This window comes from Cinclus cinclus, chromosome 6, assembly GCF_963662255.1.
Source record: "Cinclus cinclus chromosome 6, bCinCin1.1, whole genome shotgun sequence".
Classification (NCBI taxonomy): Eukaryota; Metazoa; Chordata; class Aves; order Passeriformes; family Cinclidae; genus Cinclus; species Cinclus cinclus.
Genome location: NC_085051.1, coordinates 8,866,387 through 8,880,989, shown reverse-complemented (window position 1 = coordinate 8,880,989; position 14,603 = coordinate 8,866,387). Strand labels below are relative to the sequence as shown.

General features: G+C 41.3%; 1 protein-coding gene across 1 annotated transcript; it reads right to left on the bottom strand.

The window, feature by feature from the left end:
• Positions 1 to 520: 520 nt before the first annotated feature.
• On the bottom strand, positions 521 to 14,307 carry CAT (catalase). Its single transcript, XM_062494419.1, has 13 exons — positions 14,025 to 14,307; positions 10,245 to 10,416; positions 9,258 to 9,368; positions 7,787 to 7,917; positions 7,019 to 7,123; positions 6,564 to 6,689; positions 5,951 to 6,142; positions 5,062 to 5,214; positions 4,807 to 4,945; positions 3,645 to 3,775; positions 3,238 to 3,345; positions 2,615 to 2,701; positions 521 to 2,189 (listed from the first exon to the last, which is right to left on the bottom strand). The coding sequence occupies exons 1-13, from the start codon at positions 14,088 to 14,090 to the stop codon at positions 2,124 to 2,126; spliced, it is 1,587 nt and encodes a 528-aa protein (XP_062350403.1). The 5' UTR covers positions 14,091 to 14,307; the 3' UTR covers positions 521 to 2,123.
• Between the last annotated feature and the right edge of the window lie 296 nt (positions 14,308 to 14,603).

Sequence of the window (14,603 nt, the reverse complement as noted above, 5' to 3'; positions counted from 1 at the left end):
CACTGCTAGAGATGTGCATCTAAAATAAAACAGTAATAAGAAAACACTGAGCAATTCTGCTTTACAGCTCACTGAAATCATGTTTCAACAACCTGGCAAAGGAATGTTTGATTTCAATTGAACAGAACACAAAAACAAAACAAAACTGCTGTTGTGTCATGTCAACAGTCTCTTTATTATCATGATAAGGAGCTGTAAATAGATTTATTGTCTTATTTATTTGAAGAAATAGTATTATTGTTCTTTCAGTGTTGCCTAATGCTCTCCACAGCTTTGGGAAAAGCTAAGTTTTCTGTACAACACTTGTCATGGCCACCTTAGCACAAAACACAGGTCATTTAAGCCATTCAAACACAACTGTGGGGTTAAAATGTGAGTCTTTAAAACAAAGGCAGCTGCAAAAAGTACATCCAACCTACAGCTTCTGCACCATCTCCAGCAAAATAGATGAAGGGACGTATGAACTTCCTGGATTAACACGAAGTATTTGAAAACATTTGCACAGAAAACACGTTGCCAAGAGATTTCTCATTCCATTTATTTCAGAAATAAAAGAAGACAACAATATAAATCACTTAGCAGACACAATCAGAATCACAAGATCAGGCCTTCTTTACCCTTTTCCAAACTTGTTAGGATTCTCTGTTGCAGTGGGAAATATTCCCACCCAATCATGTAATCCCACGTGCCTGATCAGGTAAAAAGCCAATGGAATCCCAGAATACAGCAGGTTATCAGTTCATATTATTTTACTGCACCTCTACTCCATCTAATTTTTCACAACAGGTTGGTAGATAAATGAATTGCAGAGCAAGTAAGTCTCCAAAATTTAATAGAACAACATATAGTATCTACTCTTTTTTACCATTCCAAGGAATTCACACTTAAATCAGGAAGCAATCCTAGTCAAAATATAACTCAAGGCAGACCCAGAAATGCAGTGATTATTGACAAATCACCCCCAAACTGCTATGATTTGTATTTTTTACATTCCCCTGAGCTAAGAGCAGTAGCTGGCTCTGAAATGCTTTGCATTTAGCTTGGACAATAATTATCCCATAACTGGGGTCCCAAACTTTTTTGCACAATTTAACTAAACTGCAGATGCTGGGTAACATTACAGTATGCCTCAAATCAGGTTTTAGACATTTTCTAGATATCTACATTCATACAAGCATGCTGCTTTAATTAAAAGGATCACCCTAAAAACTAGCCCTGGCTTGATCAATAAAGAGCAACATCAGATTACTGCAGTAAAATAACAATTTCATCAACCACTGGGAATAGTTTTGAAAGTTCTTGAGCTTGAATTTCAATATTCATGCATATGAAGGTTTATTTCTCAAACATCTGGCATGTTAGTATTTTTCTATTTAAATTCTTACAGATTATAAAGAAGAATTTACTCCTCTATCCCTGAAAGGGCTGTAGGTGTAATCAGTTTAGTTAAACAGTACATGGAATAAGAAAATATCTGTTGCTACCTCCCTTATGCCAGTTATATCCCAACACAGCATTAGCAAGCAAAGATTATCTTAAAATATATATCTGGAATAAAATTGAACTATATTTAGATTAAACTTTGTAGTTAGCTTTACCTCTATCATAAGGAATGAGACATACCAACATTTTACTCAAACTACTGGGTATCATTTCACTTCTGGAAGGCCAAAAATGAAATTCAGGAGATCTGTTTACAAATACAGGCAGATAACTATTTTATTAGAAATACTGAACAATAGCAACTTTTTAACAAGTTTCTCCATGAGGGCAATCACAGTGTCCTTATAGAAATCCTACTGCATGATTTAAGCAGGAAAGTTGTACAACAAAACAAATAAAGCAGTATCTTGATTAAATTTCATAGAAACAAAGACAACTTCCTATCATGAGTTGTTTACAAATCCCATAAATTGTTATCAAGCAGTAAAGCACTAGTGTAGAAAGGCACAAGGATTGAAGCTTGTGTTACCTGGTTTCCAGCACAGACAGTACTTGAGAGCTCAGTAAATCACACCTGTAAAACACTCTGTGCTTGGCCCAAGTCTGCTACATTCTCTGAAGTGTTGGGAGGTTCTTGTGCAGCTGGAAGGACTCAAAATTCAGAGCAGATCTCTGCAGACTTACAGGTTGGATCTTTCTTTGACAGACATACGAGTTGTGGACTGTGTGTATGTTCTAATCACATCCTGAAAATAAAGCATCAGAAAAACTCAGAGCAAGTGCCATTTAAAGTAGAGAACTGCAGGAAAAAAACTGAATCAACCGAGTTGTTGTTCTTTGGAGCAAGCACTGAGCCCAGGAAAGGCTTGTGGCAATGTTTCATTATCATCACAAAGGGTGGGTAACCAACCTGAACACATTTTATATCACATACTGTTACCTTCCAGAAACTCTACAAACCCCAGCTGAAACAAAGCCTTTGTACATCACCAGTTAATCAACATTTCATTGCATTAGTGATGCTTCCTTATTTTGCAATCCTACAAGCACCGACTTCTGGCCTTCAGATCAAACAGGGATCAAGATAAATTTCTCACTTCATTGGATTTACAAGAGAAGCCAAAATAATTCACAGCCAGTCAAAATGCAGCTACAAAAATCATTACCATACCTTTTTTCCGCCCTCAGCATTGTATTTATCCAGCAAAGCCTGGATACAGGCTCCATATTTAGGATGAACATCAGTGAAGTTTTTCACCTGCACAGGAAGACAAACAGAAAAGGCAACAAGAACTTTTTTCCTCCATTTCAAGATGCTTCTTTACCACATTTGCTGGGCTACAAGCAGTAGGTATCATAAGGACAAAAAGTTTAATTCTGATCAGTTATAAACAAGATACGAACATCTTCAAACATGATTTCTGTTATCCCACAGAGAGCTCATTCCCAATTTAAACAAAGTTGCCCTGGGAAGGATAAGGGTCCAATCCCTCCTTGGCCCTCACTGCCTTCTTGTTTAGGGCAAAAACTACTCTGGCAGTCAGCTGATTTTTGAACGCCAAGCTAAACACATGTTCAACATCTATCCCATTCTCCCCCCCCAGAAAAAAGTTACTTTAACATGTTATATACTGATGTTAAATTCTGTAAATAGGCACATATTTAAGTGTAAGAATTCCCAAGTAAAAAATCCAGCCTTTTCAGAGAATTCCCGATCTTCCTTTCCAGAAGCCATTGTGACAACATTACTAAATTGGTAGGAAACCTGGAATAAACCCCAAAGAAGGCACTTACAGCTCGTTTCTGAATGAAGAGCTGGGCATCCTTGAGATGCTCTGCAATGTTCTTACACAGCCTCTGGCGCTCCTCCTCGTTCAGCACTTTGAGGTAGAATTCTCGTACCTGGCCATTGGAAAAAAAGGGTTTATTTCAATATTCCCAAAAGTGAGTAAGAATAGCTTTCACTTCCTAGTCAATCAACACTTGAAATATTCAAAATGCTTAAAAGGCAGCAAATCTGTGAGGGTTTTTCTTTGGTAAACACGCCAACAACTCCTTCTCCAGGCACTAACGGCAAGAAGACAAGTCAGAGCCTCTACGTAACAATGTGAATTTCAGATTCTGTGAAAACTCACACTGGAACACACCCTACACACTCCTCATGTGTGCCAAGCAGCACAAAAGCCTTTCCACACCCCCACCTGGGTCACATTGTCCTCGTTGGCACTGTTGAAGCGCTGCACGTCCCCTGAAGCAAACATGCGGCTCTCCTTGAGCTGGGGCTGATCCTCAGGACCAGTGAAGCTGTTTGGGTAATAATTTGGGGCACCACCTGGAGTGGGGGAAAATAAAAAAAAATCCCCAAACCAATTTGATCAGATGGCAGCACTTTCAAAGTAAGTCAGAAGACAAAGGATGTTATTTGCTTGGAGGAATCTAAATCAATTACTCAGTTACAATTTGTTTTATTAAAAACAGCTGACATAATTTTTCTGTCAACACCTTCAAGCCAGCAGTCAACAGAATCTGCTACAAGGAGAATTTCCACAGCTTTTTTCAGGGAATATTGACCCGATTCAAAAATAAGAAAAGCCAGCCACTCTCACAACAGTATTTCTCAATTATAATACAGTCACAGTCAAAGTCTAAGCCAGCATAAAAATAGAGTCATTTACATATCTGAAGTACTACGATGCTTCCCTGTGTAGGGGGTGTATTTTAAACACATAATGAACGTAGAGAACTGCATAAAAATAAACTCATTATCTGTTCTGGGACAAGAGCAGCTGCCTTCACATTCCTGTTTTTCAAATATTTCCCTCTCCTCCCTCAGCACGTGTCTGAATTCATAGCCCAGAGGAACACATATTTTGGCATGAGCCACAGCTTAAGTACATCCTTGTTTACTCTCAGGTGGAAAACAGCCACTATTGGGCAAACCCTGACAGAACAGGAGCTGCTCAATAGAGGGGAAGTGGCAGCTCTACTCTTGGCATTTTCACTTTTGTCTTTCACAATCTCTCAGAAATCTGAAAGCAAAGCTAAAGTTTAGTGAAGTGGACTGAGCATATCCAAGTCAGGCTTTAAAAGCTGACTGGGGGTCTTCTCCCACAAACTCCTTTCCTGTTAAAGGTCTTTTTGTTAAGTTTTAACACATCCTAAGCTTCACTTGCTTTTATGCTTTTAAACAAACTCCTCATTCCATATTCAAATATCCCAAGTCTCCTTAACTGGATTAACAGAGAAGATATACATGCATTCCACACAAGTACATAAACGGATCATAAGCCTCCTGTGAAGTGAAGAGAATGCTGCAGCCCATGCCTAAGTATCATTATACTGAAAGCTGATTTTTTTGACTACCTTGGTTGTCAGAAACAGTCATTGGTCCATCCCTCTGGTAGTTGGCCACCCTGGCTCTGAAGGGACAATTCACAGGGAGCTGGAGATAGTTGGGGCCCAGGCGGTGTCTGTGGGTGTCAGGATACGAGAAGAGGCGTCCCTAAAACATTAATCACAAACATTAACCACCACCTGTTAAGGACTGGGGCATGACAACTCAAAGCTTTCACAAGCAGCAAAGCGACCAGCGCTCCCCAGGTCAAACCTCCTGTTTACCTGCAGCATTTTGTCAGGGCTTGGCTCAATTCCAGGGGGCATGTTGCTAGGGTCATAAGCCATCTGTTCCACTTCTGCAAAGTAGTTGACAGGATTCCTGTTCAAGACCAGCTTTCCCACAGGGATGAGAGGGTAGTCACCATGAGGCCAAACCTGTAAGACACAGCACACATCCAGTAAAATCAATGTTATTACAGTATTATGCATCTTAATTGCCAGGCAGAATTCACCCAATTTAAGTCTAGATTAAGAAAATACATTACTGAGTTTCTTTTCTCCTAACATATACTGAGAAACGTCTTATTTTAAGGAGCCTTTTGCAATTAACACAGAGTGTTAATGCAACTTATTTCATCATCCCAGCATAATCTCAGCACTTGAGTACTTGAACCAAATACCCGCAGGCCCTTGAAAAGCTGCCTAGGGAAGCAGAGCGTGGGTGGAACTGGTGGCACAAATGTTTTCAGCTCCTTCAAAATGCTTAACTGGCTTAACTGCCTTTTCTTTGCCATCTGAGCTACACTTTTAAGTTCAAAGGTCTTTAGCCACTCGAGGAGAGCAGTGTTAGAGGTAAAAATGAGTTTATCTAATACAAGCTTATGTCGGCATCTTTCAGCGAGGCATTCCTAGGAGCAGCTATTGGAATTGGGACAAAATGAGACTAGCAAGGCTCAGGGTGTGACTCTGATCTGAGATCACACTTCTGAAGTGCCATGGGATCTACAGACCTGGAATCAAGCCCTATCCATATTTCCCTGAGGAAGAGTAACATCAGATGCAACATGACTACAGTTTCATCTCCGGAATTTCTGGCTCATCATGGCTCTACAATAAAGAAAACACTTAAAAACCACCTGAAACTCAACATTCCCAGCAGTATCAAACATACCTTAGTCAAATCAAAAGGATTAAATGGGAACTTCTCTGCTTCTTCAAAGGTCATAACCTGAATGTAGAAGGACCATGTAGGATAGTTGCCCTTGGCAATGGCATTGTAAAGGTCCCGTATGGCATAATCAGGATCAGTAGAAGCCAATCTTCCTGCTTCTTCCACAGAAAGGTTTTTGATGCCCTGGTCAGTCTAAAAGCAACAAAAGCACCAGTTATTTACAGCATGGAGAAAGTACTACAGGTATCATTCATCAGAATGGATTCTAAGAAGATTTATAATCCAAGAATGAGATTGTCCAAGTTGTAACTTCCAAGAACTTGAATTCAGATTCACAGTACATTCAACAGCTGCCTTCCAGATAAAAATCAGTTCACTGATAGAGCTCCATGAACAAGAGAAAGATGCCCAGAGAAGAGTTTCTTACAGTCCAGTAACTGATTACTGTGTTAGCAAGAAGAAAGATGCCTCTTCTATTGGTTTAAAGTATGAAACATATTAAACAAGGACTCCATATACCTTTGAGCCTGAACTAAACTTGAGAAGTCACATTTTTATGTTTTTTATCCAATATGATGTATAGCTCCAATTTAAAAAAAAAAAAAAGCAATACCTTGGCATGGAATTTGCAGTAAACTGCTCTTCCATCAGCATTAACCAGTTTGAAGGTGTGTGATCCATATCCATTCATGTGGCGATAGCCATCAGGAATGCCACGATCACTGAACAGGAAAGACACCTGAAGACAAGGATCAAAAACAATTAATGGGCTCAGCATATCAAGGAGAAAGTCTTCACTCCAGATTAAGTTTGTTTATTGTGTTAATCTGCATCACTGGGACCTATGTTAATGTTGTTAGGAATTCCTTGAGGAATTTCTACTTTAAGTGTTAACGAAATAAAACTGACTCTCCCTGTAAGCATGGATAATTTAAAATTATATTTAAATAAAATATAAATAAGACTATATAGACTTCTAAATCAAACATGGAAAATAGAGAGTTAAAAACCTGCTGTCCTAACATGATTTTCTTAATCATACAAAATAAAGTAATGGGAGAAGCTTACTTGATGCAAAGACTCAGGCCGAAGACTCCAGAAATCCCATACCATGTCTGCATCTTTCAGATGAGTCTGAGGGTTCCTCTTTTGGCTATGGATGAAGGATGGAAACTAATTTGTCCAGAAGTGGAGGAGGGAAAAAAGAGGGGAAAAAAATTAAAGACAAAGCTGTAAGAATACTGCAAGAAAAAAAAAAATATACTGCCACAACCTTCCTGCAGACAAATTAATTCACACACCAGTAAAATGAGGCTAATGTCAAACATTCACAATTAGAATAAACAGAGATAAAGAATACTTTCTTTTTGTGGTTGATAAGGTGAGAGATAAAACTGTTCAGATTTGTGTTTATGTGTGTTTTTCAGATTTGTGTTCATGTATACCTGTGTTTGAGACTCATAAATGAATACAGAGATACTATGAAATATCTGTGCAGAACTCCTGCAGTCAAGGAAAGCCCCTCTACTAACTGCTGTCAAACTTAGGCCAAAAGACCAAAAACCCCACATTTAATAAAAAGAATTAGCAAGAAGCTCTTTAAGTGAAAAGCTCAAGTGAAAAGTATGAAACCACGTAAATTATCAAGTTTTAGTTCTTATATTTACTTTTGTTTAAGAACATCTTTCCAAACAAAAAATGTTCAGACAATCTGACAAACAACCAAGTTTAAGTGTGTCAAAACTGGAGCTTTTGCTTCAGAGGGAAGCCAGAACAAGATGTGAACAAACTTTTGGGCTTTGTCACGAAGTCCCCTAACCTTCTGTGCTTACTCACCAATAACGGGTCCCGAATAAAGAAGATGGGAGTGTTGTTTCCCACAAGATCCCAATTCCCATCCTCCGTGTAGAATTTCATGGCAAAGCCTCGGGGGTCACGAACTGTGTCAGCTGAGCCAGACTCTCCAGCTTCAAGAAATACATGAACACACAGAAGTGTTAGGGTAGGAAATGCATATAAATACAACCCAAAAATAGGCTATAAAATCCTAAAAGGGCAGGGTTTGTTACAGTCTTTTCTACACCAAGGAATTTTAGGAATATTTTAAACAATACTTCAGGCACTGTGAGTTTTCAAAGTGTGAGCCCAGCCAAACATTCAGGTGACAGTTAGAAGGAAAAAACAAGTATATCCACTTGAACCAATTAAGAGTGGAATTTGCATTATCACTAAGAGAGAGACATCATCAGATTTTAAGGCTGAATCATCTAACCCCACATTTGTTTCTGTGCACCAAATCCCAGTGGGAAAGCTCTCATCTGGAAGGTAGCAATCTAACCAGCGTGCCTAATAAAAAAACTATGGAAGAGCTGTAATCCTTTTAATTCCTCCTGCTTCACCCAGGATGGGATTTCCAATGGGAATTTAGATCAGAGCACAAGTGCTTAGCACAACACCTGAGCAGAAGTGCTCCAGAAGTGCTCAGAACAGCTAATGCTGAATTGTGATGAAATCAGTAGGACGCTCATTCTCTCGTTAAAAACCTTGTATATTCCAGAACAGCAGGGAGGAAGCGTGTCCAAACAGGGCAGGCAAAGGGAAGGGAGGGATGTAACAACCTGCTCCAGCAGCAGCCCATAATTCAAACTCAACTCCATGTCCTTACCCTGCACAACACTCAGGACACCCTAAATCCTAAAGGATTTAACACTGGAAGCAGCCAATAGGCCAAAGCCAGCAGCTCCCTGAGCCCTGCTGGACTACTTTTTTCTCTCCAATACTTCCAGAACTGAATCCTCATTAAGATTTATTTTCTTGTAAATACATCCACGTCATGAATTATAGTTTTTCTATCAGACAAGCCACTGATCACAATTAGCTTCAACTAACAGCATTAAGGATTTTGCTAGTTTGTGTGTTTCAATCTTTAAGAAATCAGAGTTTATTTAGAGTGTTTATTTTCTTAGTTTACATCATTCATCCCCAAAACATTCCTGCAGCATTAACAAATCATAGGTATTTAACTTGCAAGTGTTGATTGTGATCCAACCAGAAACAAAGCAAACCTTATGTCAGAAAAAAAAAACAGCTCGGGCTGCCCTCCCTCTCACATTTCAGACAGAAAAGTGTCTCCAGAGAGCTCTGACAGAAAGAGGCAAAATCTGCTTAAGGTTTTCCATGTAAGTGAATTTCAGAGAAGATGAACTGGCTGGAAGAAAGCATTGCAAACGCCCTTAAGTGCCCCACAGTGCAAACAGTGCTCTCAGGGCACACATGTAAATGATAAAAATTGCATTCAGAGCCTTACCAACAGTAGAGAAGCGGATGGCAAGAGGAGTCCTTTTCCCAATGTGCTCAAACACTTTTGCCTTACAATACTGAGTGATATCATGAGTGACTTCAAAATAGCCAAAGGCTCCTGGAGAACAGCAAGTTCAACATATCAGATCTAGGTAACTTCCTTCCACTCACAGCTTGTCTGTTGTTAATATACAACTTTAAGCCAAAGGTAAACACGCAAATAGACCAGTTTAAAAAAATGCCCTAAACACTCAATTTACTTTCACAAAATGAAAATGATTTAAGACAAACTATTTGCTCATTCTCTCCTCCTTAGCAGCTGTTAGCAGCTCCCAGCAGCAGCAGCACAGAAGATGCTCTTCTGCCCAAATCTGTGTATTTATCTAGAGCAAGGCAGGCATTTCTTTAATCCTGCTATGAGTTGCAGAATTTTTGGTGCACCTGTAAGCTGGGTGAAGCAACAGAACCCTTCCCACTCCCACAGAGGAACTTTTCCCATATACAGTCACTTTTAAATATAGTCCCATGTTTGCTCCTTCTAGAGCAATGCATGACAAAAATCAAGGTACTAATTCTACCTTGCTTAGATCAATAATATTTTTTTAAAGGTTTAGGTTTTTAAAATTTAAATATTAGATGATCAGCTTGGTTTGGTAGACATACATTAGAAGACAAAGTCAAATTGTCTATTAAGTAACATGCAAACAACATTAAATAGAGATGGGAGGAACAGACAGAAGGAGCAGAGACTACAGCAGATACAGTAAAAACTGAAGGGCTATAACCACATTTTCTCTCATTTTTGTAAACAATTTTTCAGTGCTTCAAGTTTTGGTACTGAGTTCTTGTAAACCAGGCCTTACCACTGTTGTTTATATAGATTTATTATAGCTCATAACACTAAATTATAAATAGCAACATAATTTATGTGTCATAATCTACACGTTAACTCAAAAGCTCTTTACACAAAGAAAATACATGATTTTAAACATACCTGCCCCTTTTGCATGCACAACTCTCTCAGGAATCCTCTCTCTGTCAAAGTGAGCCATCTCATCAGTGAAAACAACATCTTGGACAAGAAGGGGTCCACGTGGCCCAACTGTCAGGACATTCAGCTTATCCCCAATGGGGTTCCCAGCACCTGTGGTCAGGACATCTGGCTTCTGGAAGTCATGAGAAAGTCACTGTCAATACCAGAAATTTTAAAAAAAAAAAAAAAAAAACAACAAAACCCTGGATCTGAGCCACACAATGTGCATGACTGTTCAACCACTACATGCCACAGAACACACCAGCAAGAAGTGGCAAAATTACTTCAGATTCTGAAGGAAGGTACAGAACATACAGATGTTTACCTAAATCACTGAGCTAAGTTTTAGGACAATTTAAGAAGGGGAGTTTAAGTCATGTAAAATCCAGGAATGTTTTCTGTGGTTCAGAAATGTTTCTTCTCAAGACTACTGATCTTGTTTCAAGAAAAATATGGGATGGGGGAAAAAAAACTAAAACAGGAGCAGCTGCTGGAAAATAAGGGAGAAAGGAAAGGAAGAAGAAGGTAATGTCAGTACAGGGGTAGAGACATAAGGAAAGAGGCTACAGCTAGATTAAAAGGGGTTTAGTGATTAGTGTTGATCTGGAAGAGTTATGGAAAACTCTTGGAAAATAATAGAAGTAGGAACACTGAAGGAATCATAATTTTAGACTCCTGGACCATGGAAGGACTAAAATTAACACCAGCCCTAAGAAGCTCTACTGCCAGGAAACGTCCTACAAGAAACTTTGAGAAACACCTGCACTAGAACTGATTATACTCCCACTTTCTCATAAAAGGATTCCAGCATAAAAGATTTTATCTGCATCACATGTGGGGTTATATGCTCCTCCTAAGGCAATTCCTGTTTAACTGGGTGCTGTAGAAAATGTAGTGAGAAAGATACATCAGCTCCAGAGACCTGATGGTCACAGCTTTCAGTTTTTCCTGGAGTACATTTATTATTAGGAGCCCTGTAAAGGATTTACAAGAACAGGAAAACAAATAGGACAAAGGGAAAAAATGAAGAAAATGAAGACAATTTGCAACAGGATGAGTTCAAATAGCAGAGTCACAGATTACGACCAGCTAACAATAAATCCATCACATTTTGCACTAAACTGACATGATTCCCTGCAGGCCCTCTACCCACACTATCCTACCTGAAGCATCCACACACCTGAACCACGCCAGCACAAACTACCTCAGCCCCTCCTGACTAATTCTGCTCCTTTAAAGCTCTATAAATGAAAAGGGATGGAGGGGAGAAGGAAGAAGCAATTCTTGATGAGAAAAGGCTTCACTACTCTAACAGCAACTTCACGGGGTTCCAATTCTCACCCTAAATTCTGCTTTAAAGGGGTTAATTACTGCAAAAGGACAAAATTCCCATCTGATAGAAGACTTTTTTCCCCCAAAAAGGCAACCCACAAAGGCAAGGAAAGAACAATTATTCACATCCACACCGAGAGCTCTGGATGAGGCAGAGAACACAAGGAGTTCCAGACACCTTTCTTTCACTCACATCCCTGAATAACCACATAAAAGACATTTGACAGGATAAGTGCATTCCCACTGTGTTGCTACTAATGTGCAACACACACTACTCCAGCTGGCTTGAATTCCCAAAATATCCACGTTCTTTAGTCTTCCCTCACCACTTCATTAGCATAAAGCTTAAAGCACAAATCCAACTCCTTTAGGATGCCTGAAATCCTCACCTACACTGAAATCTGCACAAACGTTTTAAAAGACAATATGTAACAGGTTACAAACATAAACAAGATGTTCAGAAACTTACAGCAAAGTTAAAGTTAAATTCGTATTTCAAGTCAAAGAAACATCTGCTTAAATCAAAAGGTGATCTATAGTTTGCCACAGGAAATAGGCAAGAGTAGAAACTGCTTATTTATTACAGGCAACACTATTTTCTAAAGCCAGTATTTAGGGCCACCAGAAGTAGTTGCTAAAACCACAACTTGTTGACATTAAGGCTATAAAAAAAAATAACAGCTTTGTGGTGGTAGAGTCTCCTTTGTGTAGGCAGACTTTCTAGTGTTCACATTAGAAGTAAAGAATATTCCTTTATTTAGTGGAAGCAGATATTCACTTTGGTTTCAGGATAATGTTATGCGGGGCACACAAAGTAAATTCTAGAGAGGAAAAAAACCCCACACCATAGTTTAAAGAACTCTCATACTATTTTTGGACCTGAGTTTGTTTGATGCCTGTGTTTTCATCTGGTTGGGAGCTACATACTGCCCAAACCTTGATAGGTAAGAACTTTTAAACCAATATTTCATTACAGCACTAACTTGCCACGACAAAAAGAAGGGAAGCAATGCCAGGAGAATTTTAGTCACTGCTGGGGTAACCAGCACACATCAAAGTACACACTTCCAGGCATTACTGATACTTTGTACCTTATACAACTCACTTTAAATTTCTAATAAATCCTCCATACCTTCTATCTTAAAGTCTCATGACTCCTTATGCAACTGAGACTTTGGGTTACCTCCCCATCTCCAAATCAATCTTGGCCTCTTTTCAAATACTGCTTTGCTACAGAAAAGCCGACATCCCTACAAAAAGAATTACTCATGCATAAAAAAGGAACTATTATGACACATGCTAGGATATGATGGAGTCACAAGTCATCAGGTAGTTTTCATACTGTTCCTTCGAGAATCAAGAGAAAAAATAAAATTAAGATGACTTCACAGCTCCAGCGGGAACTGAGACATCCACTTGCATCTTTTAAGATTGCTGCTTAAACCCAGCAGGAAGCGCATCTAGTAGCAAATACACATTTCTGTCAGAAACCACATGTGGAAACTGCCACAGTGATTTGATGGAGACAGGAATTAAACTCTTACAACATTTATACATTTACCAGAATATTTTGGGGTCTATTTTATGTCTCCAGATGACTGAGTGCCACGCTGTTCATTATACTCCCTTACAATTTCAATCAACCACTTGTCCCAGTCCACCTCATAGAATTATGGAATGGCTTGGGCTGGAGAGGATCCTCAAGGTCATTGAGTTACACTGTCATGGGGGACATGCAGGGACACCTTCTACTATCCCAATTTGCTCCAAGCCCTGTCCAACCTGACCTGGAACACTTCCAGGGATGGGGCAGCTACAGCTTCCCGGGGAAACCTGCGCCAGGGTCTCATCACTCTCACAAGGAACAATTTCTCCCTAAGAAATTCACTTCGGTCTGGTCAGCAAGTCCACGCAGAATATGCTGAGCTGGAAGGGAGCCACAAGGATCACCGAGTCCAAACTCCTGGCCCTGCATAAACTGCTGAACGCGCTTTATCCTTTCTATTATCCCCTAATCATTCCCCTGTCACTCCCTAACATTTTCACCACCGACCTCCGCCGCCGAGGCAGCAAACCGGAACGCGAATTTCTGATTTAAGAGGTTAAAATGCCAGCGCCACCGCTACCCGCGGCTGGGGCGCACCGCAACCCCGCGGCTGTCAGGACGGAGCGGCGGGGTCCAGGCAGCGCTGACCGCCCTTATCGCCGCGGGCCAGCTGCCAGCCCCCGTCCCTCCGGGCCTCGCTGCTCCCGGGCGCGGCTCCGAGCCGTGGGGGCGAGGCCGGAGCGGGCCGAGGGCGCCTCGCTCTCCGCCGCTGTCCCGGGACCGCGGAACCCCGCGGGGCTCTGCGCCCTCGGCGCCGGGGCGAGGCACGGGGGTACCGGGGAGCGGCGGTGCCCGGCGGGTACCTGCGAACCCCGGTGGATCTTCCACTGCTTCAGCTGGTCCGCCGCGTCGTCCCGCCCGTCGGCCATTTTGCAGTCTCCGGCGACCCCCGAGGGAACAAGGGCGGAGCGGAGGAGAGCGGCGGGGCCGTGTCGGTTGCCGGCGAAGAGGTCAGCGGCGGGGAAGTGCCGCCGTGGCCCGGTCACGCTGTCACCCCGCGGAGACCCTGCGCCGCCACCGCGTCCCGCCCGCAGCAGCCGCGGGTAGCGGGGGGCACCGCCGGTACGGCTCCGCTCCCGGCCTGCGCCCGCCCCCCGCTACCTCCGCCACCAATAGAATCGCGTTCTGCCGCCACCTCCGGTTCTGATTGGTCCAAATCTACGTCAATAATAATCGGGGCCCCGCCCACTCTCACGCTGTGAGGGCAGAGGCTGGCGGCGCTGTCGCGTTCCTTTGGAATTCCAAGGGAATTGGGAGATTCACCATATTCACCAATATGGAGCTGCGAAAGGGATTTTTCAGCTGTATTCTCATGGTGGAGGCGATGTTCAGTGACACAAGAAGTTACAGGTTCGGCACTGTGAAAATTGCACGTCTGAGGC